The sequence below is a fragment of the Cyanistes caeruleus genome, chromosome 21 (genome assembly GCF_971803275.1).
Source record: "Cyanistes caeruleus chromosome 21, bCyaCae1.hap1.1, whole genome shotgun sequence".
In the NCBI taxonomy this organism is placed as follows: domain Eukaryota; kingdom Metazoa; phylum Chordata; class Aves; order Passeriformes; family Paridae; genus Cyanistes; species Cyanistes caeruleus.
In genome coordinates, this window is record NC_141721.1 from 2,223,406 (window position 1) to 2,250,141 (window position 26,736).

The following is a 26,736-nucleotide window of genomic DNA, read 5'->3' on the forward strand; positions in this document are numbered from 1 at the left end:
TGGATGATGGATGATGGATGGATGATGGATGGATGGATGGATGGATGGATGATGGATGGATGGATGATGGATGGATGATGGATGGATGGATGGATGGATGGATGATGGATGATGGATGGATGGATGATGGATGATGGATGGATGATGGATGATGGATGATGGATGGATGATGGATGGATGGATGGATGGATGATGGATGGATGGATGGATGGATGGATGATGGATGGATGATGGATGGATGGATGATGGATGGATGATGGATGGATGATGGATGGATGGATGGATGGATGGATGATGGATGGATGGATGATGGATGGATGGATGGATGATGGATGGATGGATGATGGATGGATGATGGATGGATGATGGATGGATGATGGATGATGGATGATGGATGGATGATGGATGGATGGATGGATGGATGGATGGATGATGGATGATGGATGGATGGATGGATGGATGGATGGATGGATGGATGATGGATGATGGATGGATGGATGGATGGATGGATGGATGGATGGATGGATGATGGATGGATGATGGATGATGGATGGATGATGGATGGATGATGGATGGATGGATGATGGATGATGGATGGATGGATGGATGGATGGATGGATGATGGATGGATGGATGGATGGATGATGGATGGATGGATGGATGGATGGATGGACAAGCTGAAGTTTTCTTGAGGTGCTCAAAGAAGAGCAGAACCTCACAACCATTTTGGTGGATTAGTAGAGGAAAATGGGAGAATAAAGCAGAAAGGACACAGACATATGGGAAACACTTCTCTTTTTTTGGGAAATACACGATGTATCTTATGCTGATTAAATTCCAGCATTCCAGCAGTAAATCAGTTTGTTGCTAAACAGTTGATACCAAAAATAGACACTGCTGGATTCAGGCTGCCTGAAGGTATTGATCGGGAAGTTTTCCAGGAGCTGAGTAAGATGGTGCCTTTGCCATTAGTGTTGATTTCCAATAATTTCTGGCATACCTAGGAGCTTGGGAGGTAGAAGAGCATCGATTCTAAAGAGAGAGGGAATGAGCTGGGTAATTATTGACTGATTAAACTGACCTTGCTTCTGAGTAAAATAATGGAGTATTCAAAGTGGGATTCGATCGGGAGAACTAAAGGAGGTAAGACAAGTAGTGCAGTCAGTGTTGTAAAAATAGAGCTTTAGTTGGTACCTGTGCCCTCAGTGTCTGTGGGAGGGCTGGGGCAGCTTTGGTCCCTGTGAGCTCCAGCACTGCATCTCAAGTGCCCTGTGTCCATCCTGGAGCTGCCAAGGGTTTGTGTGTGCCTGCAAGCAGAATGGGAGCAGGCAGTGGAGGGACTGGACAGAAGAAGGCCATGGAGAGGGAAGAGGTCTGAGAAACAGGATCCATCACCACTGGTATCAAATGGTATTATATAAATGCAATTCTGCTGATGGTACCAGCTTTTAATTACCTACAAATATACTATAAGAACTCAGTTAAATGTCCCATCCCTGGAAGTGTCCCAAACCAGGATGGACAGGGTTTGGAGCAACCTGGTCTAGTTGAAGGTGTCCCTGTCCAGTGCGTTGGAATGATCTTCAAGGTGCCTTCCAACCCAAATCATTCTGTGATGTCACCTGCTTCCTTTTTAATGATGTAAAAAGTCAAAAGCTACAATTTTAATCTGTTCTGGATCACCCCAAAACACAGCCAGGTGGATGAAGGAGGGGTGTTTCAGGGTGTACCTTTCATCCCACAAGCTTTTCAGACTCTTCTGTGCATCATCCCTGTTTTGATGCTGTGTAGAAGCCTGGGCATCTTGCACTGACCTTGAAGCCTGGCAGCATCTCACCTTGCTGCACCTTGAACAGGATTTGTTCCTGGCATGCAGGAAGTTAAAAATCCTGGGGCTACTGGTCCTTCCTGACAGTATTGATTGTCTCCTGTGCCCTGCATGGGTGGGACAGGCCTGGCTCTGCTTGGAGCAGGGGTTGTTCAGTTCTCGCCTGTCCCCCTCTGTCTGCTCCCCATTCTGTCACACCTGCTGCAGATGGTTGTGTTGGTCTGAGTTGAAAAAAATTCTAGAAAATTACAGCATCTGATGTTTTTCTTGTTTTCCACAGCTTGAATCAATAAGTTGCAATGTGAAACTCTGAGCTGTTTCCAAGAATAAATGTCAGTCTTTGGGAACTGAAGGACTGCACAGAGGTCACTGATGTCCCAAATCTCTTTTGGCAAATGGGACTTCAGCTAGAAAGTCCTTCTCCACAGAGCTGCTCTCCATCCATCCATCCATCCATCCATCCATCCATCCATCCATCATCCATCCATCCATCCATCATCCATCCATCCATCCATCCATCCATCCATCCATCCATCCATCATCCATCATCCATCCATCCATCCATCATCCATCATCCATCCATCCATCCATCATCCATCCATCCATCCATCCATCCATCATCCATCCATCCATCCATCCATCCATCCATCATCCATCCATTCCCCAGCCTGTGCTGGTACTGGGCATTGCTCTCATCCATATGCAGGACCTTTCCAGCCAATCTCATCACTAGTGGCTTTCAGGTCTGTGCTTCCTCTTTGCAGTCACCTTCAAAAAATACCCAACATTCCATAAATGAAAGTGCCAAGATAAGAAAGATGGCTTGACTCTTCCTCAGAAACATCCCATCTGCCCCCCGAGTGTCACTCTGGCATGAAGTGATGCTGGCCACAGCACAGCAGTGTTGTGGTACTTGAGTTTCCCCTGGCTGCATGTCACTCTCTGTGAATGGTTAAATAGAGTGAGTCACTTCAACAGACACCATGGACATGAAAATAATTGTCTGGGCAGCCTGTGCCTGCCAGGCCGCCAAGTAATCCTCACACGGCCTGTGACTCAAACCAAGCCAGAAGGAGTGTTCTTCATGCTGCTCAGTTGGACATATTTTGAGGGAAGGCATCCAGCCCTGTTCCCTGTCCCCCCCTTCCATCAGTGTGGTCTTGTCTGCTCCCTGAGAGTGTAGGGTCGTGCTCACCACGTGTCCTGTGTGTCCTCAGTGGCAGCTTCACTGCAGTGCATCACAGAATCATAATAGACCTTAAAGACTATTTCTTTATTAAGAAATAATTATTAATTCCTTATTATTACAGTTATTAATTTATTATAACTGTTTCTTATTGTTTATAACCTTCCTATTACTGCAAATTCTTTCAAGAAATCTTTTTCATGTTACAATTTCTTATTATTTCTTTGTTTCTTATTATTACGAGGTTTTTAAGAATGGGGAGAAAATAATTAGACACTTAAATGAGAAAGTCTGAAAGGTCCTATTTGTGTCACTGCATTTGTGCCTGTTCTCCAGTAAATATCCTGGGGTGAAGGATTTCACAGATGTGTTCCTTCTCTCCTTTTCCCAATAGTGCTGAAGCTTGTAGCTCGGGGATGGGAATGTGTACAGAACAATAGGACCTTCCCCCAAAACATTCCCATCATCAGGATTTTCTAATTATGCCTGTGACTGGCAGCTGGCATCAGAACCATTGACATGAGTCAGTCAATATGCCTCAGCTCTATTAAACAAAGTTTTATTTAATTAAGTCTTGATCTCATCAAAATCAAGAGGGAGTGTTGGGGTGGCAGCAGGGAGAGCTGCTGTGTGCAGGGGGTCTGGCAGTTCCTGAAGCACAGATTGGGGAGGGGCACATCTGCAAATCCTGGATTCTCCCAGGACGTGCTGGTGTCTGGGAGGGGAACCTGTATGTGATCACAGATTCACAGGAAGCTTTGGGTCTGAAGGGAATTTGAAAGGTTCCACCTCCACACTTTCCACTGTCCCAGGCTGCTCCAAGCCCCATCCAGCCTGGCCTCGGGCACTGCCAGCGATCCAGGGGCAGTCCCAGCTGCTCTGGACACCCTGTGCCAGAGCCTCACGTCCTCATGGTCTGACATCTCTTCCCCATGTCTAACCTGACCTCATTCTTGTTCATTTTAACACTTGTGTTGGGGCTCCAGAGCTGGAAGCAGCTGGAGATCTCAGGAGTGTGAGGAGAGTCCAGCACGGAGCATGAGGTGGGAGTGCTCCCAGTCTGGATTGTGGGAGTGCTCCCAGTCTGGACTGTGGGAGTGCTCCCAGTCTGGACTGTGGGAGTGCTCCCAGTCTGGATTGTGGGAGTGCTCCCAGTCTGGATTGTGGGAGTGCTCCCAGTCTGGATTGTGGGAGTGCTCCCAGTCTGGACTGTGGGAGTGCTCCCAGTCTGGATTGTGGGAGTGCTCCCAGTCTGGATTGTGGGAGTGCTCCCAGTTTAGGGGCAAGAGTGGGGATGGAAGTGTTTTAAGTCAGGGGTTGGAAATCCTTCCAGTTAGGGGCTTGAAGCACTCACAGCTCTGGTTTCTAAACTCTGCAGGGCAGCAGATTTTAGTGGTGTCTGCAGCACATCCATGTTTGCTCTTTCCTCTCTCCCCAGAAACGAAAGAGGAGCTGGAAGAGCTGATGTCTGACATAAAGAAGACGGCGAACAAAGTGCGCTCCAAGCTAAAGAGTGAGTGTTGGCCTGTGATGGAGCTGTGGGGCTCTTCCTGGAGCTCTCTTGTCCTGGCTGGAAATGTCCCAGGGATGAGCATCACCTTCCCTCTCTGCTGTACCCTCCAGATGCTTTTATTTACTCTTTGTGAATTTGCCCCCTCGTGCCCCATTCCCAGAATGGGATTGAGGGAATGGGGCCACGAGCAGCTGGTGGGCTCTGAGTGAGTCCTGGCAGGGGTTGGAAGCTGGGCAAGCCCCCAGTGTGGCCAAAGGTTCTGGTCAGGTCTGGGTGAGTGAAGAGGGGCTGCTGGATGTGCAGGATGTGATCTTCAATGATCTCAGCTAGAGCCAGGGGCCATCTCAAATGGTGATCCATTCCTATGGCCCTGGACACACTGGGATCCCTGGTGATAGGACTTGGCCTAAAAAAAACAAAAATCCTTTTCCATAAGTGTTTTGTTCAGTGTTTTGTAAGGAGCTTTGAAAGCCTGAAGGATTGCAGGACAGGCTCCTGTTTCCTGCTTCCAGAAAATCCTCTCTGGTATCATATTTACCTGGAACAGCAGATGACTAGTCCTTGTGCTTTGTCCCAAATCATCTCATGGCCAGCATGATCAATGACAGAAAACAGTCAAGACTGATCAAAAACAACATCTGCTGACAACAAACTGTCTTCTTCAGGCCAGACATTACTCATGCAATGGATAATTCTAATTGCTAGCTTCTAGGGGAAATGTAAATTTACAAATTATCAGAGATGCCCAGTGTTAGCCAGTGCCATTCCTTGGGAATGGGGAGTGGTTTGTGAGGAGAGTTACTGGTGAAATACTGGTACATTTCAGCTGGGCTGTGCTGGAGGGTGAAGGGGCAGCTCCAGGAAGTGGGGAGCCCTTGCTCCAGAATGGAAGTTTCTGGGGACAGCTTGGCTCTGAGAGCCGTGGGACATCAGTGTTGGGAATGGGGTCTTCAGCCAGACTGTGGGGATGCCACCAGCCCACACCAGGGGGTTCACATGGAGATTTGTGTCTCTGCACACTGGCCTGCCTGCTGATGGGAGCTTTCTCCCAAGTTTTAAAAGCCCCTGAAATTAAGTATTTGAATTAGTGTGTCCTGAGCTGGCCTTGAGGAGCGGGTTTCATAGAATCCTGGAATGATGGGATGGTTTGAGCTGGAAGAGGCCTTAAAGGTAATCTGATTTCACTCCCTGCCATGGGCAGGGACACCTTCCACTGCACCAGGTTGTCTAACCTGGCCTTGGACACTCCCAGGAATGGGGCAGGATTGCATTGTCCTGCCCTGCACCCCTGGGACCTCTCCCTGCCCGAAGCACAGGGGGACACAAGGGTCCCTGCCACGATTCACAGGCTTTGGGCAGTGAGGGCTTCATGTCAATTATCTTCAAAATTAGAGGGGCAGGTCCCTGTGCTGCTACATGGATGCTCAGCACAGTGCAGGGCACTCATTCCAGCCTGGTGGGTACTCCCTGTGCCAGTCCAGACAGCTGGAGGAGCTGCTATTTTTGGGTTCCCTGGAGGAGTCTTGAAGTTTGGTATTTTGCAGAGACACTTCAGCTCTGGATTTCCTCCTCCTGCCTCTCTGGTGGAAACAGCTCTCCAATCTGTTTGAATACTGGCAATCAGACCTAAGCATCACATTGATTTAATGTGGAAATCCTGGCTCACCAGCCTGGGTGTGACAGTGCTGCCCTTTCAGCCCCAAATCACAGCCAGTGGCCAGGCACCAGGTGCTTTGCAGTCCTGAAACAGGGCTTTGCTGCCAGGCTAAATGGTGGAGTCAGGATTTGGGAACTTCCCAGTACCAGCTGCTCCTCCATCCAGTCTCTCACAGTCCCTTGGCCAAACAATCTCTTTCCTTTGGTTAAGCACTGGAACAGGTGCTCTGGCCAAGTGGTGGAGTCACCATCCCTGGAAGTGTTCAAAAAATGAGTACATGTGGCAGTGTGGCTTAACAGGCTTGAGGTAATCGGTCAAAGGTTGGATTTGATGATCTTGGAGGTCTTTTACAGCCTTAATATTTCTGTTTTTTCTCCAATGTGTCCTTCTGCCCTGACCAGGCATTGAGCAGAGTATTGAACAAGAGGAAGGACTGAACAGGTCATCGGCTGACCTGCGGATAAGGAAAACTCAGGTGAGCCTCTGCCCGTGGCACCAGGAGGGGGAAAGTGGGAAGCTGAGGGATCCCAGGAAGTGCTGGGAGAGGAGGCCTGTGCTTGGCTATGGAGTGGATTTTCTCTGCATGAAGCTGTCCTCCTGCCCAGCCAGTGTGTCATTTTTACCTCCTGGTGGTGATTTGGTGAGAGAGCAGCCGGTGGGAAACAGCCATTGCTCCAGCCTGGAATCTGTCCTTGCATCACTGCAGAGCTGCCTTTAATCCTTTTCCTAACTTGGGTTAATATTTTCTGTTTAATCAGTTCAATCACAAGGTACATTTTGATATGCTTTTTATTTGCTGTGAATACTCAGGTAGGTTTATTTCATGTCTGAAAGCCATTTAAAATGCCCTTTTCCAGCCAATTTTGCACAAAACTCCGTGTTTTTCAAATGCATATTGTAGACGTGTGGGATGCCCATGGGAACATAGAATAACAATCTGAGAAAATAAACACTGAGTTAAATAACTTCTTAAGCAAAAGAGGTGTAGCATGGTGTGCTAGTGAGCAGGAAGGGTGTCACTCAGCACCCAGGCTATATTTGGCTCCAGATCAACATATGTTGATAGTTTTCAGCTGAATGAGAATGAAGTGGATTTTAGGAAAAAACAGTTTTGGAACAGCAGAGGAGTCGATTGGATGGCACGTCACGTTGTTGCTGGGTTTTGAGCTGAGATGCCTGGGAGCTGTTCTGACCTTGCTCTGGGCCAGCACCTCTCGAGCAGAGGATGGAGCTGGAGCTGCCAGGGGCGTTCGTGTGAGGTTGGTGGTGGAGGAGGGAGAAGAAGAGCTGAGGCTCTCCATAAATACTCTGCTGTTGCTGGCTCAGAATAGCTGCAGAGCCAGTGCAGGCGTGCCCTGGAGATGTCTCCAGTGTTGTCTGCTGGAGGTGGGGCAGTGCTGGCTGGGGCTGCTCCAGGTGTACAAACACCTGCACCAACCCCCCTGCTGCTCCAGGTGTACAAACACCTGCACCAACCCCCCTGCTGCTCCAGGTGTACAAACACCTGCACCAACCCCCCTGCTGCTCCAGGTGTACAAACACCTGCACCAACCCCCCTGAGTGCTGCTGCTTCCAGGCATGTCTGACATTCCCGTTCCCCCGCTGTGCAGAGACTCTCCAGAAACAGGAATGAAGCAGGAGAAGGGTCTGGAGCACAAGTCTGATCAGAGAGAGCTGGGGGAGCTCTGGAGAAAAGGAGGTTCAGGGGGGACCTTCTCACTTTCTTCAGCTCCCTGACAGGAGGGGGCAGCTGAGGGGGGTCAGGCTCAGCTCCTGGGGAACAGGGACAGGACAAGAAGAAACAGCCTGAGGTTGTGCCAGTGGGGGTTCCCTCTCATGGAACCCTCAGCTCCCTCTCTCCTTCTCTTCCCTCTCAGCACTCCACACTGTCCCGCAAGTTCGTGGAGGTGATGTCCGAGTACAACGCCACGCAGACTGACTACAGGGAGCGCTGCAAGGGCAGGATCCAGAGGCAGCTGGAGATCAGTGAGTAAACCTGGAGTGGGAACACAGCTGTGCATCCTGCACTGGCTCACAATGGATCAGAGCTGCTCCCACAGCCGGGCAGAGCTTCCCTGGAAAACCTGGGATGCACAGGAGCCTGTGGGAGTGACTGGGACACGGCTTCTGTGGGAGATGGACGTGGGCTGGTACCTTGAGGTTCAGTGGCAAAGTGCATCCAGCAAAGTACATCCCAGAAGGCTGCAGAGATAGCACAGGGATCACAAGGAGAGGAATTTCTTCTGTGTTCGCAGCCCATTTTTAATTCAAAGAAGCTGATGGGAATTCCTGATTCCTCTGTGTACTTGTCCTTCCTCAGGGTGCTCTTCTTCAGGGATGAACTGAGCTAAACATGAAAACAGAGAAGGGAATTCTTGAGATGGGAGCACTCCCCGCTCCAGATGGTCTCCCTGGCACAGGAAGAGCAGGAGCCTCAGTGCTGCCCCAGGCACCTCTCAGGGCCCAGGACCTGATGGCTCTTAGCAGCCATTATGTTGTGGCCAAAGGTGGACCTCAGGTGTCACCTCTGAGGCTGGTGACACCTCACCCAGGTGACACTACTGTGGCACTAAGAGCTCTGAGTCATCCAGAGCCCATCACTTAGGAGAAGTCCAGTCCTGCCTGTCTATAAAAACACTTTCCTTATGGTTCTTCTGTGCAGTACCTGGATAGTTTGGAGAAATGGAATTATCTCCCAGCAAAGAAGAAATGTGTAATTAGGGAAATAATCAAGGGGAAAGTCAGGGCATGCAGAGATTAAAGGAGATTTTTGCAAATAATCTTTGAGACATGTTCTGGGGTTTGTGCTCAGATTGGAAGGCTCTGAACTTAGTCCTTTTTTTTCTTCCTAACAACCAAATGGATGTTTTTCTTTCCTCTAGCAACTCACTGTGAATAATGGCAGGAGATCTGTGAGTCAGTCTGGTGTCCTTGATGGTCACCTGTGTGAATGTGCTTCATTGGTCTGGGAATCTGGGTGCTGTGGGGTGTGGGAATTTCTGTGGAGGGCTGGAAGGAGACACAGCTGTGCAAGCCTTAACCTTTGTTCAGGTTAGTCTTTGTGATGTCTGATACTAACAGGGCTGGATGGGAAGGCTGACTGACACGAGGCTCAACAAGAGCTTGCCAGTTTGCTGTAAAGCAGGATGTGTCACTGCTCCAGTGCCTGACTCATCCATCAGCCAACATCTCCCTGCAGTTGACAGCTGAGGAGTGGCTTGTCATGTGAACAGGAATTTAAGGTATCCCTGTGCCTCCCTCTGAGGGAGGAGATTTGGAAGGACTCAGCCATGTCCTTGGTTGGAAGCAGACCTGAAGGAAACCTTCCTCTTGTTTTCCTACTGGATTTTGGGAGGGCTCTGCTGCTCTGCCTAAGTTCTCAAGATCTATTGTTCTTCTTGTGTCTGCTGTGTCCATCCTGCCAGGTTGTCAGTGCCCGACAGAGCCTGATGGGTGCAGGGAAAGGGCTCAGGAGTCCCCATGGAGCAATGTGTGGTGTAGGGGAGGTGTCCCAGCTCCTGATAGCAAGGGACTCTCGTTCCCTTCAGGATGGAGGTGTGGAGGAGTGTGGCAGATGAGTGCATTTCTCATTGCTACACAAGAGGTGCAGGGGTGGGATGGGGCTGTGCTGGGGAGGGACAGAGCACAGCCCTTTGCCAAGGCTGGATTCCCCCATCAGGACAGTGGAAAATATTTCCTGGCAAAAAGACTGATCAAAAGGAGCAGCTTACAAATGTTTTACCTGCAGTGCTGCCTGGACAGGAACTCTGCTTGGCCTGGGCTGTCCCAGCCAGTGCCTTCAGCCCCAGCTTCTCCAGGGGCTCCTGCACAGGCTCCTTGGAACAGCTCAGCTGGGATGTGGCGCCTGCACAGATCTCCACAACACCCTCAGCTCTCGTTTTCTGCTGAGGAGTCCAAAGATAGAAAGTGCTGGGAGCTCTGACAGCAAAGCCAGTGAATCACTCAGGTTTTCAGAGTATGACAGCAGGAACTTCTCAGCTGCTCTGGGCAGGCTCTCCAGCACACAGCGAGTTTCTCCATCCTCACCACATCTGGCTCTGCAAGTAGGACAGTGGCAGAGTTGGTGATGTAGAGTCAGTGCCCTGGGCTGTAGCCACCCCCTGGGGCACCCCACAGCCTCTTAGGATCTGTTCCCTTGTCCTTGTGTAGGCACTGCTGTGTCTGTGTGTGCCAGAGCTTGTGCCTCAGTAACCATCAGCATCACGCTGTCCACCCAGGAGCATCTCTGAGGAGATGAAGTGCATTTAGGTTTTGCTCCCAGAGAAGTTGGATTTGGTGCTTGGAGGAGCTGCTCACCATGGTGGGTGTGCAGGTGAAGCTGTGGAGGTGCTGCACAGATGCTGCTTGGTTTTAGGGACAGTTTTGTTATGTGCAAAACCAAGGAGACAAAGGTAAAGTATCTTCTGTATCCGAGTGCACTAGAGATTTCATCACGCCCTGCTGTGCCAGACCAGGTGAACTGCTGTGCAGAACAATGAGCTGTGGTTGTATCCCACCCTGAGCCAAGAGAGTCTGGGGGCTGCTCTGGCTGCAGGGCCACTCCAGAGCTTATTTAGGATTCCTGTGGCACTTTGGTCTCAGGAATGACCTGGGATTTATCTTGAGTGCAGATGCTGAGGCACAAGGAGGTGGGTGGCACTTTGTGATATGCTGGGCAGGGTTTTGTAGCTGAGTCCTTCTCATCCTGATACCAGCATGGGCAGTGTCAGACCTGGCTGAGCTGGGTGACAGCCAAGTGGGCCAGTCACTCACACACAGGTGGACAGGACAGCATCATCCATCTCTCCATGAATTGCATGGATTTATGTCTAGTAAGAGCTTAAAAGCCAGCTGCAGACAGAGGATCCCAGCCTTGGAAAGGTGCCTTGTCCTCAGCGTGTCCAGTGTGAGCCCCAGCTGTGGCTGTGCAGGTGCTGGTGCAGCCTGAGGGATGCTGCCAGCCCAGGGGATGCTGCCAGCCTGGAGAGCCCAGCTGAGCCCTTATCTGGCCATGGCACATTGGACTCCTTCAGCCCTGAGCTACCTTCCCTATTTATAGACCATCTGCATGCAGAATTGGACTAACTGGCATCCAGTGTCAGCTGAGCTCTGGGACTGAAGCACCAGAAGCTTCCCTGGGAGCTTTCCCCACACCCTAACACCTAACAGCTCCTGCCCCATCCCCTGGGAGCTGGTCCATAGGGATGTTCACTCTGTCCAGCCAGGCATTACAGAGCCAAGGACTGTGCCTTGAGGTGAGAAATCTCCTCAGTAGCTTCATGTTTGCCAGAGCTCCCAGTGGCAGTTTAAAATGAGAGGTGTCAGAGCCAGGCTGTCAGAGGGCAGCCCCTCAAACTGCCCTGTAGGCTCTGGGGGCTGAAAGCTTTGCTGTGTTCCACTCCTGGGAAAAATACCACGGAGCCAGCAGAGCCCTGTGGGACCTGTGGTGGGGACAGGGGGCTCTTGGCTGACCTGTGTTTGTGGTTGCAGCTGGCAGGACCACCACCAGCGAGGAGCTGGAGGACATGCTGGAGAGCGGCAACCCGGCCATCTTCTCCTCTGGGGTAAGCCCTGCCACAGGAGCAGTGAGCACAGCCCAGGAAGGAGGGGGGACAGGGGCTCAGCTCTGGCCTGAGGATGCTGTTAGAGCAGTCTGAATGCCGGCATCCTGCTGCAAGCTACCTGCCTGGGGGTGGTTGGAGGGGCTCTGTAGCTCCTGCTCATCCCTCTCTTGGTGCCCCCAGACCCAGCATCGGAGCTGGGTCTGAGCATGGTGCTCAGGCCTGATTTTCTCTGCAGATCATCATGGATTCAAACATCACCAAGCAGGCGCTGAATGAGATTGAGACACGGCACAGTGAGATCATCAAACTGGAGAACAGCATCCGAGAGCTGCACGACATGTTCATGGACATGGCCATGCTGGTGGAGAGCCAGGTGGGGAAATGGTGCAGCCCAGGGGCTCCCCTGGAGGGGTTGGAGGGTGATGGGGCTCCCTGTGGTGGGTGGGGAGACTGAAGAGCAGTGCTCCCCTGCCCTGGGTGGGTGCTGAGAGGAAGAACCACATCATGGCTCCCCAGGGGTGGAGCTGGGCTCCCCAGGGCTGGAACCACCTGCCTGGCACCCCAGAGCTGGGCTGCTGTGTGTGTGGGGTGGGAGGTTCAGTGAGGGGCTCAGAAGGAGGGCAGTGGGTGGCTGCCATGCAGGGGGAGGTTTCTTCATCTTCCCTGGAGCACCAGGCCCAGGTGGGTGAGCTCAGGGTGCCCCCTCGGCTGTGCTCCAGCCATGGCACCAGTCCCTTCAGCCAGGCACGTGCTCCTGTGTCTTTGCTGACCCCCCTTCTTGCCCGCCATGCTGCCATGGCCCGAGGAGACGTCGGTGGCAGGTAAAGGCCCACGGGCCGAGCCCCGTGGTGCTGCATGCTCTGCTCTGCATGGCTGCTCCTGCATGGCTGCTGCTCGTGTGCCGCTGGGCTGGGCAGGACGGCAAGGGTCACCAGGGCACGCTGGGGTTGGTGGCCTGTCCTGTCTGCAGGGGGACAGGATAATTCCCCATAATGTGGGGAATACCAGCACCATTGTCCTGCGGGTGAGAAGCTGCTGGCACTGAGAATAGAGGGGTGCCGTGCAGGCAGCAGGGCTGGCAGCTCTGCTCTGCCCCAGGCATGGCACAGGTAAGGAAGAAGCAGCAGCAGTTTTACTCAAGACAGGGAGCAGTTGGTGGGGCTCAGTGCTCAGCACCCCTGGGCCCCAAGGTTTGTCCTCCCTGTGCTCTCCAGCATTAGGTTGAGAAACAGGCATTGCAGAGTTGCTGGCTGTGAGCCCGTGGCCTCAGTTCCCTCCATGCCATGCAGGAGGACACGGGGCTTCAAACCTCCCACTCCTGCCACTCTGTCCAGCTGCTGCAGGACACGGCTGTTTCCCTGCCCAGTCAGGATGGGGCCAAAGGAGGTGAACAAGGCTGGAGGAGCTCACCCCAACCCGAGTCCCCACACCCACAGGAGCCCCCCCTCCCAGCCTATCCCTGCAGCAGGGTCAGAGCAGGGCAGGGGTCTGGCCCTGCTCCGGACCCTCCCACCTTCAGTGCGGATCAGAGCAGTGGTCCCTGGTCCCTGCACGTGCATGGTTTCGTGAGCAGCCCTCATGGTGCTACTGGTGCTGTCCTCGCTCCCTGCCGGCTGTTTCAGCAGCATGTGTGTGGTGCTGGTGTAGGTCCTGTTGTGGCTTTGGTGTCACCTGAGATATTGGACAGGTCATCGCCAGGACCGGGCTGGGAACTCCCTGATCCCTCCCCCTTGCTTGTTTCCCTGCTGGGACGTGCAGAGAGATCCTCTGGGATGGGGCATGCAGTGAGAACAGCCCAGGAAACACCCAGTGCCCACAGGCAGCTGATGGTGCTTCTCTCCATGCAGGGCTGCTGGGCAGGGCAGCATCCACCCGGAGCCAGGGAGCAGCAGAGCAGGAAGGAGCTCACGTCTGCGTGCGCGTGGGCGCGTGGGCTGTGTCCTCCTCCTGCAGGGAGAAATGATTGACCGCATCGAGTACAACGTGGAGCACTCGGTGGACTATGTGGAGCGGGCTGTGTCCGACACCAAAAAAGCGGTGAAGTACCAGAGCAAAGCCAGACGGGTGAGTCACGGCCCTGGCTGGGCCCATCTGCCCCTGCCTGCACTGCTGACACCTCCATCCCAGGCACAGGGCCCGGCTGGCACCTTGCCTTGCCCCAGGCAGCCTGGCACAGCTTTGCAGGTGCCTGGGGCCTGCGTTACCCCAGGCCCCTGGGAGCAGCCCAGGTCCCCAGGCTTGCACAGCTGAGGCAGAGCTCCCAGCACAGACTGTGTGAAAGCTGACACTGAGCCATAGGGCAGGGGTGCTGCTTGGGGGGAGGAAAAGGGACAAGGTCACCCCTGGACCAGGCATGCTCTGAGAGCCACATCCCTTGCAAACAAATACAGGGAAAGGCCATGGTTCAGCTCAGACTCTGAGCACAGATGTCTGTCCTGCTCCCAACACCTGGTCCTGTATCAGCTAGGGGATGTAAAGGCCACCAGCTCAGCTCTGTCAGCCTGGGGCAGGAGCAGGGGTGTCCCTCCCTGCCCAGGACTGCCAGAGCCCTTCTGGCTCCCAAGCTGCTGCTCAGAGCCCACCATGGGCAAGGGGAACGGGAGGAAATGCTGTTCTGAACTCCTGGGTCCATCCTGCCCCAACACTCACCATCCCCTCTCCCCTCTCTCCCTGCCTCCACTGGGACACCTGAGCAGAAGAAGATCATGATCATAATCTGCTGTGTGATCCTGGGCATCGTCATCGCCTCCACCTTCGGCGGCATTTTCGGCTAGACTCACCCCACAGGACTGTTTGTGTGCGATGGATGGAGCCGCGCGTGCCATGGGGCTGCAGCCACACCGGAGCAACCCACGCAGCCCCGGAGCCTCCCAGCAGCATTTCAGTTTCTAATGCATGGTTGTTTGTGACGCTGTGTGTGCGGTGCGGTGCGTCTGTGTGGAGGGAGCTCCAGCCCCGGGGCGCAGGCGGGGGGCAAGCGATGGTGATGGGCGCAAGGGGGACCCTGGGGGGGAAACCCGAGCTCTCATCACTGCTCCAGGCTGGGTGGCTGGCTGGGACCAGGAGGGAGACACAAGTGACTTTGGGCACTGCTGCTCATCCTGTGATGGGCAGTGTTAGTGACAGCTGAGGAGGAGGGACCGCTGGTGGGTGTTAGGGGTCCTTGGGAGTACGGTGCCCAGTCAACCTCCCCAGCTTGCCCATCACCTCCAACTCTCATGTCTGTCAGCCGCATCTGTGCTTGCAAACACCTTCCCTCGGGCTGCTTCTCTTCGGGGCCCTTCCCCAGGGGTGCGCTCTGCCCAGCCCTGCCTGGCCAGTGACTGTGTCTGGCTCTGGGGCTCCATCCCTGCCACTCCTCCGGTGGCAGGGCTGTCCCCTCCCTCCATGAGCCCTCACCCCAGCAGGATGCCAAAGGCTGGATGTGCCACTGCAGCTGGTGGGTGCCTGATGGAGCACTGTGGAATAAGGGGCTGCTGCTTGGGGCCATCACAGTTGCCTGGGGACAGGAATAGGGCACGTGAGGGCTAGTGCTGCTCCTGGGTGCTGGCCTGACTGGGCAGGATGGCATGGATAGTCTGAGGCCAGTGAATTTGCTGCTCATGCTGCACCACACCCTCATTGCAGTGCTCTCAGCCCTGGCACACGGTGGTCCTGGCTCCTGTTGCCCACAGGCCAGGACTCTGCCCACCAGGGTTTGGGGCTGTTGCTGATGTCCACAGCCCCTGGCAGCACCCACCTGCAAGCAGGGCTGCTCCAGCCTTGCTTTTTCACACCCATGGCCGGGGGTTAGAAGCAGCTGGGCTTTCTCCTGTTGTGGTCCCAGGAGCAGCCCTTGCTGCATCCAGCCCCCTGCAGGTGAGGAAGAGGAGCCTTCCTCCTCCTCCTCCTCCTCCTCCTCCTCCTGTACCCAGTCTGGTTGTGAACAGGCCAGTGCCTGACTGCCTGTTTGCCACCTCCTGGCATCCTGCTGCTCCTGGCACCTGCCCTTCTGCCCAGCCATCCAGTGAGGCACCTGCTCTCAGAGGGGTGCTGTGGGACAACCTGGGGGTCCTGTGCTGTGCCCACAACACAGATGCAGCTGCTGTGGGGCCCAAGCCCATTGGCAGCTCAGGGGAGTCATTGCTTGTTTCCCTCAGGCTAGGGACAGGGCTCTGCCCTCACCTTCCTCTGGAGACCCCAGGGCTCTGGCTGGCCTGTGCACATGCCACAGCACCACAGAGGAGTCCCAAGGCAGGCTGGGCTCGCTGCCACACTGGGACAGGGGCTGGCTGGCAGGTGCTGGTAGCAGAAAAGGGACCCTGGATGGCAGCCAGTATTCCAGCCTCGGGCAGCATCACCTCCCAGCTCCCACCAGCACCAGGGCAGGTGCTGTGGCTCAGGCACTGGCTGTGTGGTGCCCCTGGGTGCAGGGGAAAGGCAGTGGCTGCAGCCCCAGAGTGCTGCCTCCCCCAGGGCCAGCCCTGCCCAGCAGCAGCCCTGACACAGCTTCTCCTCTGCCACTGTTACCCGAGGTCCCCCCCACAGCCCCTTGTTGCATGCAGCTGCCCTTGGGAAGTGGGTCCAGCCTGGTTCCCCACACTGCCCAGCCCAAGCCCCTCAGGGTGCAGCCACGGGAACACCCCAGAGCAGAGCCCCCTTCTTTCACAGTCCCACACCGAGCCACGTGAGCTCCAGCACTGCAGCCTGCGTGCACTGAAGGGCTTGGGGCACCAGGACCGTGCAGGCAGGGGTGGGAGGCAGGCAAGGGCAGGGTCTCTGCTCCAGGGGGACACGTCTGGCTGCAGGAAAAGGGAGTAGCCATGCTTCTGTCCCTCAGCAGCTCCCTGCCACTGCCATCCACGCTTGCTCTGCCAGGCCAGCAAGAGCCCCGGGGCCCCTCCAGGAAGCAATAACACTGGGCAGGCAGGAAAACCCTCCTGCCAGGCTCCTGCCCTGCAGCCATGCTCCTGCCCTGCAGCCATGCCCACTGCTAGCACAAGGTGACTTCTTTTTCTTCCAGGCAGCGGCTTTAGTGGCACAAGCTCACCTGACATCAGGGCTGTGGCACCCTGTCAAGGCACAAGGCCAGGAACTGCACTGGGGGGAATTCTTGGCCCTTGCTCCTTGTTGGCACCACCACTGCCAGCAGCCCCCACAGCAGCACGAGTCGGACGGGGCCAGTCAGGGCCACTGGCACTTTGCTGGGTGGATCCTGTGGGCAGCAGCAGCGCTGGGCTCCAAAGCAAGGGAGATGAGGAACAGCTGCCCCACAGGCAGGCTCACACTGTCCTCGCTGTGAGGGGAGGGTGTTTTGGTGCAATAATTACCCCTGCACTACGGGAAGCCCCATTGAGTTCCTTTTCACCTACCTGTCGTTGCATGTACAGACCAAATCACCAAGTGTGGTTGTGCTTTGGGAAGACGTTTCACCTTTTCTTTCCAGCCCCCCCAACCTGCACCCGCTTGTCCTTTGGGTTCCACCACCTCTGTTCCAAGTGCCACCCGCCCTCCCCACGCCGGGAGCGTGTTGATGCAGTATTCCATGAGCAGTGTGGGGCACGCACAGCTTGCACTCGAACTGGGGATTGGTTTTGTTTTTTTTTGTAATTAATGTACTTGAAGGCTTTCCGAGCCCCCCGTGGAGTTCTACTGTTGCTGTACTGTGAGCTAAGTGTCCTTGTTTTCTATGTGGATCTTGACCCTGGCTTGCTCTGTCTCACTGGGCTGGATGACACTGTATGTTGCCTCTCTTCTCCTTCCCTCTTTCCCTCCCTGCTAGCATTCCTTTCTTCTCCCAAGGCTTTGGGTGCAAAACAGCTTCCCATTTTGTGGAATTTTTATGTAGAATAAACATTTGTAACTGTAAAGCTCTGGGTGGCACTTCTCATTGTTTCAAGGGAAGGGAAGAGGTGATGGGGGGGTCCAGTCAGCCCCAGCACCCTGGAAGGACGAAAGCAAACACTATGGGCTTGGTGCCAAGCACCAACAGGAGTAACTGGAATAACACCTGTGCCAGGAGCAACTTTGTCCTCATAGATCTACACCTTGACAGTGTGGATCCTCTGCAGGCAGAGGGGAAGCTGGCAGGACACGAGGTACCATGCTCCCACCTCAGTACTCCCAGCACGGAGGGCAGGACGCAGGAGACCAGCAAACACTTCCAACTCTTTGACTCTTTAGTGAGGAACTGGATATCATGGCCTGGCTCACCTGGAGCTCAGCTGGCTCACTGCACTAGGGAAGGGTAAGTGATGGCACTGCAGACACCCAAGTGGCCAGAGCACTGTCTGCACCTTCACCAGGGAAACAGGGCTGGAAGCTGCGCTGTTTGGCAGCACCTGAGCCAGTTTGTACTTTCAAAGGCCACAATGACCAGTCCCAGCAAGTCCCAGGCATGGGGTGCCACCTCTGCCATCCACAGGAGGCTTGCTGGAGGCACCCACATGCCACTGTCCATGCCAGCAGTGCCCAGAGCCATTCAGAAGTGAGGACGGCGCTTCCGACCCGTGTATTTCGTGTCTGCTCGCACCTCCCTGTGGGAAAAGCAGGGAACAGCTCAGCACCACCTGCAGGTCACTTGGGCAGGCCAAGGGAGCAGGTTTGTGGCAGTTTAGACAGGTGACAGCAGGCCAGTCCAGCCTCTGAGGCAGGACTCAGCTGAACTCACTTGCCCTGGCGCCGTCTACGCTCCTTCTTCTCCAGGATCCAGTCCCGGCTTTTCTTCACAGACTTGCCCTTGACATTCCTGAACCGTGTCCTGTGGGGAAAGTGGACAGCAGCTGGAGAGGAGCTGAGGTGTGGGGGGCACAATTCTGTCCTAGAGGATTTTCACCCTGAACTGGATCACAAAAGCAGTGAGTTTCCCTCCCACTACCCCTGGGCAAGAGGCTTGCATTGGAGCAGGTGTCCAAACTCCAGACACACTGGAGAGGGAGGCTGATTCCAGCCCTGGCTCAGAGCTGAGGGATCCTGACCTGTGAACATGCCACAGGTTCTGATCACATGCTGCCACACCAGCAGCATGCTGCACTCTGGGATCTCAGGGGATTACAGGCTCAGGCACAACCACCTTCCCCTTGTCTGCTCTACTCCAAACAAGGCAGTCAGGCTTCCTAAAAAGTTCCCAGCTCTGCTACTGCCCTCCAAGACCAGATGCTCCTTAGACTAAGTGAGCAGAGAACAGCAATGTAAGAGGCAGGAAAACATGTCAGCCACAAGCTCCTGGCAGCCACGACGACTCTCCTCTGCTTTTTATTTTGTCTCTCCCACTGGCTGCAAGAGGGGCTCCTCCCTGCACCACTGCTGTGGGAAGAGACCAGCAGCAGAAATCCCCAGGCCACAGCAAAGCAGAGCTGAGCAAAGACTTGGGCAGGAGGAGGAAGATGTGAGGACTCAGGCACAGCAGCCTGCCTCCACAAGCCCTGTAAACATTCCTTCTCCAACACCACTGGTCCCAGCTGGAGAGCCTAGTGCTGGACAGAAAGCTCTAGGGTAAGCACCTACAGCCCCGTGGAAGAACCCTGGGAACTCACTAGTTTTGTTCCCTATGATCAGGCTCTTGGGAAGATAAAGCAGCTATCTCCTGGGCTGCTGTGAGTCCTGTCCTTCCCCTCCCATTGCTTCTGACACAGCAGCAGTGTGGTCCCCAGTAAAACTCAGCCCTCAAAGCCCCCCAGTGCTTGTTGGGGAGAACCTGCAGCCTCACCACCACACGATACCTCTCATTGGTGAACTTTGCCTGGTGCAGCTCTTCATTGGCACACTCGGTACCAAGGGCCTGGAAAGCAAAATTGGGAAGTTGTGTTCTCCTCTGGACCAAGCACAGCTTTAGTCAGCCCATCAAAACTAAGGGGAATGCAGGGATCTGCAAGGGGAAGGAAGAGCAGGAACAAAATGGTCTTCCAAAAATCATGGCAAAAAAAAAAAGCAGATGTCAGAAGAATGGCTTTAAACGGGGAAGGGTTAGATTGGATATTGGAAGAAATTCTCCCCTGTGGGGGTGGTGAGGCCCTGACACAGGTTACCCAGAGAAGCTGTGGATGCACCATCCCTGTAAGTTGATGCAGGTTGGACAGGGCTTGGAGCAACCTGGTGTCTCCACCTATGGCAGGGGGGTGGAACAAGATGAGCTTTAAGCTCCCTCTCAACCCAAACCAGCCTGTGATTATAAGAGAGCAGGGCTTGGGTGACTGGCAGAGAATGTATCAATGAAGTCACACCTGCACTCACAGTGCTCCCACACTGCCCACAGCTCTCCCACATCATCCAGCACCAGAAGAGCAGCTCTGCTGCCTCATGGACACCCTCACCTTTGGTAATGTGCCAGAGGTCCCAACAAAGAGACAAAGGAAGAACCTGAAAGAACAAGAAAAAGGAGCACAAACGTGGGATGCAGCGAGTCTCAGCCTCCAGGCAAGACTGAGATGGTTTATAACAGAGTCAGATCTAAGCTTTACCAGGACTGTATAATGCAAGAGAGAACAGCTCAGGGGGAAAGACAAAAAACATGGGGGAAAGAAAAAGAAAAATCACTGCTAAACCCAGGCTTCACCCCAAACACACACAGGGATCCAGGACTCACTTCTTGGCTTTGGCGCTGTTGGGGTAATCAACCACCATTCCCCCAGTAAATCCAGCTCTCATGGCTTGGGCTGTGATGAGCTCCAGCTGGAAAAGCAGCAGGTGCAAGGTTCATTATTAGCAAGGTTAATTAGCAGTCATTCCCCAGGAAAGCCCAAGGACCACACCTGGTTGGGCATTCCCAGGACAGACTGCTCCTCCTCCTCCTAAGCTCTGCACCTATCTCCTGGTTCTGCAGTACCAGAGACACCAATTCCCTGCCTGTGTTGGTTCTCCCTGCTCCTCAGTCTAGCCTGGCTGAGCTGGCAGAGTGGACTCCAGGAGAGAGATGCTGGGCTGGATTTTCCAGACCTGAGTTAAAGTGCAGTGCTGATGACTACAGCCAGTCTTCAAACCCACATTCACATCGTGTCCTGCCACTTTAATTTTAAGACTCAGCCCAAGACAATGTATGAAACAACAGAAATTGCACAAGGTATCCTCCTTACATGTTACTTTTTTGTCTCTTGAAGAGCTTTACAAGTAGCAAGCAGGACAGGGACACAGACTTGATGTGGAAGAACATAATGCATTCACACCCCAAACAGTGAATGATTTCTCTGCCTGTAGCCCTTCCCAAGTGATTGATGGGCTGTACCTGCTCTGAGTTCTCAGGGTACAACTGCAGCACAGCTCGGGATCCTCGGGCCTGCAGGAAATAAAGCTGCTCACACACCTGTCTCAGTGCAGGTAACCCCTCTGGGTCACCCCATCCCAGACACGAGCTGCCTCCCACCCAAAACCTCCAGGACAAGGCTCCCAGGAGAGCTGCTCAGCCAGTGAGGCACAGGGGGAACACCAGGTAGCACAGAATCATGGAACTGTTAAGTTTGGAAAAGACCACCAAGTCCAACCTTGGTGAGAAGCAGCACCAGGCAAGAAGGCAAGCACTGGGTGCTCCTGCCAGTCCCACTTCACAGCAGCACTTACTTAAACCAACCAAGAAACATCTTGCTAAAAAGCACCAGCAAAGACATAAGAGCAGCAGAGACCTGGCTGGTAGAGGGTGGCACTTACCAGGGCAGTGTAAAGAGTGGAGAAGAATCTGTAGAGGCGTTTGGGGGGGCTGTGTGATTTCTTGTCAGCGTTACAGAGCCACTGCACTGCAGAAATGCTGAGAAGGAAAATAAGACCCCCACAGGACACAGAGTTATTGGTTCCTTCACAAAGCTTGCCACCTCCCTTTGAGCTGAATTCCTGCATTAGGCATGTGCTGGGCCTCAGGGAAATTATTTAATTTCCTCTGTGCTGCTTTGCCTTCTGTTTCGCAGTTACACAAACCCCTCTGGAGACTCACTGTGCCAAAACTTAACACAATGCATCAGTTAAAGGACAAAAGCATCACCAAGCATCCCTTTAGTCCAAGTGCTCAAACAGAATGATAGAATGCTTTGGGTTGGAAGGGACCTTGGAGCTCAGCTTGTTCCAGCCCCTGCCATGGGCAGGAACACCTCCCACTATCCCAGGTTGCTCTAAGCCCTGGCCTTGGACACTTCCAGGCCTGGTGCATCCACAGCTGCTCTGGGCAATCTGCCAGGGCCTCACCACCCTCACAGGGAAGAATTTCTTCTGTGTATCCCACCTAAATTTTCCCCCTTTCATCTTGAATCCATTACTCCCAGTCCAATCATTACAGTTCCTGAAGAGCATCAGAGAGCTCAGCTGTGTCCCCTGCCTGGTTTTCCCAATAAATAATCTAAACCAGCTCCCAACTTCTTCCCAACTGTTCTCTAAGCAGATAAATCCTTCTGTCCCCTTCATCCCAAAACCAACCATCAAATCCTTGTTTCAGGGACAGACTTTTCTAAGCAATGCCACATACTTTGTTCTCCTCCTTGGTGCAGGTCTCAGCCATCCTGACAATATTCCCAGTTTTACTTTATTTTCTTCAATAATATTCCTAGCTCACTAGCACAAAAGGACAAGCATCACTTCACAAACAGCTTTCACAAGCTGTTTCTACTATCCAGAATCCTGAAGGTTTGCCCTGGAGTGATGGAGCCGAGTTGCACAGAGCAAAGTGATTTACCAGATGTGTATCATGTGTACTGTGCTGTTCTGTGCATCAGGAGAGCTCAGCTCCATGCACAGACTCACCTGATACAGCCATCAAACATGCCAGGCCTGAAGGGAATGCCGTGACCCACATCTGCAAGGAGGAGGTCTCCTTCCACCTCCCGCTCCACAGCCACATCTGCACACAACAGAGCACAGCTCAGGCAATCAGCTCCCACCTTTGGGGCCTCTGAGGGTCCCAGGGGAGGCTGTGCTCACCCAGCATGGCAGGGCTGATGTCCATGCCGATCCAGTAGTGACCCTCCTCAGAGATGTAATCCCCACTCAGCCCTGAGCCGCAGCTGAAAGGAGGAAGGGGGAAAGCACTGGGGTGATGGGGCTGGTCTGAGGCTGCTGCTGACCAGATACACCCAACTTTACAGCAGCCTGTCGCTCTTCTTCAGCCCACATTAGACATTAGTGCTGTGGGAGCCCCCTTGCCCTGTGCACCCCTGATGCTCCATGTGCCATGGCACCGGGCAGAGCCCCGCTCACCCCACGTCCAGGAGGAGGCACGCACGATCCTCGGGCAGCCCCAGCAGCTCCACAGCACGCTCCGACATCTGCGACTGGATCTCCACCACCCGCGAGCTGAGGCACAGGCAGAGCGCGGGCGATGTGCGGCTGCCCCACGGCGACATCGCCCCACACCGCCAGATCCGAGCCCCGAGCGCCCCCCGCCTCTGCTCGGGATCCGATCCCGAACCCTCCAACCCCGCCCCGCCGCTGGGTCGGACCCCCCAGGCCCTCAAGCAGGGTCCCAGCACTCCCGGCAGCAGCCAGGACCAAGCCCCATCCCCGGCGGGTCCCCCCGGTGTCCGTCCCGTGACGGGACCGCGCCTCACGCCAGGCCCCGCAGTCCCGGTCCCGCCGTACTTGTGGGTGTACTTCCGCGCCTCGGCCTCGTCATAGAACTGAAACGAGAGGGCGGCGGTGGCGGTGAGGCCGGGCAGCCCCGGAGGAGCCGCCCCGGAGGAGCCCGGTTCCCCTCCCCGCCCCGCTCACCAGCTCGGGCGGCCCGCGGTGCTCGGGCCGGCGGCCGCTGCCCGCCATGCTGCCCCTGCGTGACGTCACTGCCCGGCGACCAGCGTGACCGTGTCGCCGGCCACGTATCCGCTACGTCACTTCTGCAGCATGGCGGCGGGCGGGCGCTGAGGCCGCCATGGAGCCGGCGGTGCTGGGCCGGCTGCGGCGGCTCCTCCCCGCGGCCCCGCGGCCCGGCTGCGCCCCGCCGCCGTCCCGAGCCGCGCAGACCGGCCGTGCTGGAGCCCCGCGGCCGCGCTCCGACCTCTACGAGGTGCTGGGTGTCCCGTCCACGGCGACGGCGGCGCAGATCAAGACGGCGTACTACGAGCAGTCGTTCCGGTACCACCCCGACCGCAACGCCGGCAGCGCCGCCGCGGCCGCGCGCTTCGCCGCCGTCAGCGAGGCTTACCGGGTGCTGGGCAGCGCCGCGCTGCGCCGCAAGTACGACCGTGGGCTCCTGAGCGCCCAGGAGCTGCGTGACGCGCCCCGGCCCTCGGGCCGCCCTGCCGCCGCCGCCGCCCCGCCGCCGCCCCGCGCCCCCGCCGCCCGCACGGGGCCCTCCCCGCCGCCCTTCGACTTCGACGCCTTCTACCGCGCGCACTACGGGGAGCAGCTGCAGCGGGAGCAGCTGCTGCGGGCGCGGCGGGAGCAGCTGCGCCTCCGGCGGGAGGAGGCCGCCACACACGGACGGCTTAGGGCGCTCTCCGATCTCTCCATAGGGCTCCTGTTTCTCCTCAGTGTTGCCATCCTCTACGGCCTCAAGTGATGCCCCCGCGGCGCCCAGCCAGCTCCACGGTGTCCCCAGGGGGCTGAGGGTGGCCGGCACCCTGTATCTGCTGTTCAGGCTGTGACATTTAACTCTGCCAGTGTGACCTTCAGGGACAGTATGTGAGCAGCAGGCTTCATCGGCCCCTCTGCCAGCGTGACCTTGAGACACTCGGTGCCCCTGGCTGGCACAGGATGTGACCTCTGGATACCCTCTGTGTGCCCTGGTCCACAGGCCAGGCTGGGCTCTGCTGTGCCCCTTGCATGACCTTGCAGAGGTGCTGCAGGAGCTCTGCCCGCTCTTCATGTGCCCCCTCCAGCAGTGCCACCTGCAGACACAGTGCCTGACAAGTAAACACAGTTCCTGGACTCTGGACTGGGATGTGTCCCCACCTTTGGCACAGCTGTGTGACCTCGGTGTGCCCCAGGAGCCTGTTGTGAGCCACAGCAGAGATTAAAGGCTGTCAGAGCTGGTGTGTGCTGTGTGTGTTCAGGGCTGCTGCACTCACTCATGCTCAGGTGTGCCTCTGCTGATTCCAGACCTGCCACCTCTGTGCTGTCACACCTCTGATGTACCACATCTCTGGGGAGTTTTTGGTGTCCCAACCCCTCAGAATGGCAGGTATAGAAATCTTAGATTCAGACTTGAAACGTGAAACTCGAGCCCGTGGTGGCTCATGCCCTGCTCGGTGTGTGACATTGCCTGGAGGTGCAGCTAAAGCACCTTCGTGTCTCAAGTGCTCTGTCCTGTCTAGGGCCTGCCAGGAACTTTACACAAGCCCCCTCCCCCTGAGGCTTTTGGCCATGTTGCACCTGTGAGCACAGAGCTGTTCTCTGTGTTTTACATGTATCTCAGCATCATTTGCACAACTGTATTTGCCTATTTAATTACTGAAGTGTTCTAAGAACTAAAGATTGTGTTTCCCAGAAACTTTTCTCTCCCTGGGTGAAGGTCCACCCATGCCATGCTGCTGCTACCTGGAGGGAGAGAAGTTTTGTGGCAGTGGCCAAAGACTGGGTTTGCTGTCAGAGGGGTGAGCAGGAACCCAACCCTTGCTCCCTCACAACCCAGATCCTGGCTTGTGTTTCATCCCAGCACAAGAATGTTAAAAGTGGATACTCTGTGTTTTCCACTGTGGATTTCTGTGATCTTGTTGGGAGCCTGAGGCGGTGGCACAGCAGGGACCACCATGTCTCCTGGTTGTGCAGGATTGCTCTCTGCCTGCTCTCCAAAGCCTTGTGCCACTTCCAGCTGTGCTCTAGAGGCTGCTGCATGTTTGGAGTGAACTCAGCCTGGGGGCAGAGTGATCTTTGCAGGATCCTCCCTTCAGTGCTGCCAGTCTGTCCCAGGGATTAGAGTGCTGAAACATCAGCGTGGGAGACACAGGAGCCCAGAGTTCTCTGGCTGCGGAGGGAAAGTCTCTGTGCACTTGTGGCTCTGGCACTTGCTGATGCATTTTCATGCTCATCTTCATTCTGTAAACCAAATCACTCAAAAAATCAGAGGTGTTTTTTTTTTTTTTTTTGGCAGAATTTGGCAGGAAACATTACTTTCCAGACTGGAAAAGCTAGTGATGTCCATGGGAAGCAGTGGACACTAGGGAGCAGTTGTTTAGCTGTACCCTTACAGGTGTTTTGGGCAGTTCCTGCTACTGGTTCTCCCTCTTCAGGTCTGTTCAGGTCTCCACGATATATCTTGAAGATTAAAGACATCCAACCATAAACTGCTGACAAAATGACACATCTTTCTTTTGGTGGGGCTGGGTGGTAAATATTCCTTGCACTTGCTGGAAAATGGGTGAGAGACAGGCAGGTATTTCACATCCTTCAGCCAGTGAAGAAGAGGGCAGGGAGGAGAGTTCTGTTTCCCTTGCTGGGATGGGTGAGCATCCAACCTGCAGTCAGCAGAGCAGGGTGGCCTCTCTGGACCACCATGGCCAGGAGGAGCAGCCTCCTCCTGTTCCGTGCTGCCTGACACCCAGGGGTGGCTGTGCTCTGGTGACATCCCCTGTGCTCTGCACTCACCTGCCTGGACAGAGGAGGGTGCACTAAAACTCTCCAGTGTCACCTTTACCCTAGTCAGGCCTGACTGCTCCTCTGCTCTGGGAAGGATTTCAGGAGGCAGAAAGTGGCTGGAGCTGGTCCAAATGCCCAGACTGCCAGCTCCCAGCACACCACTGTTCTGCCCCTTTTTCTCCTTGTGTCAACAGTGTCATTGTATTCCTGTTGTTCCCCAGTTATTTCCCTGATGGAGAGGTGCCAGGAGCAACTGGGTTTTGTGTTGATTTCCTTTAGCCAGTGAGCACAGCCTGTGTAGATGCCAGGGGCTGATGGTGACAGGAGTGTGAGGTGGCAGGGACTGAGCTGTACAGGACTGGAAGATCAGCAGAGGATAAAGCTGAGTAACTCCCTGTGCTCTTTAGCAAATCCTACCCCTCACTTCCTCGCTCTGTGGCTCCACATTTCCCTTGCCTGCAAGTGATGTGTTCTATCCTTGCTGGATGCTCGTCCTTCACTCTCTTAGCCCTGGCACCAGGTTTT

General features: G+C 54.9%; 3 protein-coding genes and 1 non-coding gene across 8 annotated transcripts in view; 2 read left to right on the forward strand and 2 right to left on the reverse strand.

The window, feature by feature from the left end:
* The window catches only part of STX1A (syntaxin 1A), a 47,848-nt gene extending 30,251 nt beyond the window's left edge, over positions 1–17,597 (forward strand). Inside the window, exons 4-10 of one of the 2 annotated variants that reach the window (XR_015278441.1) lie at positions 4,453–4,527; positions 6,586–6,659; positions 8,062–8,170; positions 11,675–11,748; positions 11,984–12,569; positions 13,596–13,812; positions 14,445–17,597. Coding sequence is in view for 1 of the 2 variants with exons in the window: in XM_086859184.1 (XP_086715310.1) it covers positions 4,453–4,527; positions 6,586–6,659; positions 8,062–8,170; positions 11,675–11,748; positions 11,984–12,121; positions 13,702–13,812; positions 14,445–14,522 (659 nt within the window). In the remaining variant the exon portion in view is untranslated. The remainder of the gene's footprint in view (positions 1–4,452; positions 4,528–6,585; positions 6,660–8,061; positions 8,171–11,674; positions 11,749–11,983; positions 12,570–13,595; positions 13,813–14,444) is intronic. The other variant, XM_086859184.1, reaches the window with a different exon arrangement.
* Positions 17,598–17,888: 291 nt separating this feature from the next.
* BUD23 (BUD23 rRNA methyltransferase and ribosome maturation factor) lies at positions 17,889–23,935 on the reverse strand. Of its 4 annotated transcripts, none has more exons than XR_015278442.1 (12): positions 23,410–23,507; positions 23,281–23,318; positions 22,900–22,995; positions 22,624–22,706; positions 22,447–22,543; positions 21,367–21,463; positions 20,948–20,998; positions 20,312–20,397; positions 19,950–20,085; positions 19,449–19,507; positions 18,398–18,487; positions 17,889–18,263 (listed from the first exon to the last, which is right to left on the reverse strand). XR_015278442.1 is itself a non-coding variant. In XM_086859186.1 (12 exons), the coding sequence occupies exons 1-12, from the start codon at positions 23,455–23,457 to the stop codon at positions 18,209–18,211; spliced, it is 846 nt and encodes a 281-aa protein (XP_086715312.1). In that variant the 5' UTR covers positions 23,458–23,935; the 3' UTR covers positions 17,889–18,208. The 4 variants fall into 4 exon arrangements, 3 of the variants coding, with proteins under 3 accessions (XP_086715312.1, XP_086715313.1, XP_086715314.1); XM_086859186.1 differs by having other exon boundaries at positions 20,040–20,085; positions 23,410–23,935; XM_086859187.1 differs by lacking the exon at positions 22,900–22,995 and having other exon boundaries at positions 20,040–20,085; positions 23,410–23,501.
* LOC111937992 (small Cajal body-specific RNA 20) lies at positions 18,914–19,046 on the reverse strand. The gene has a single exon (XR_002868826.1).
* DNAJC30 (DnaJ heat shock protein family (Hsp40) member C30) lies at positions 23,567–25,919 on the forward strand. Its single transcript, XM_086859189.1, has one exon. It carries the CDS (start codon positions 23,567–23,569, stop codon positions 24,194–24,196), a length of 630 nt encoding a protein of 209 aa, XP_086715315.1. The 3' UTR covers positions 24,197–25,919.
* The last annotated feature ends 817 nt before the right edge of the window (positions 25,920–26,736 follow it).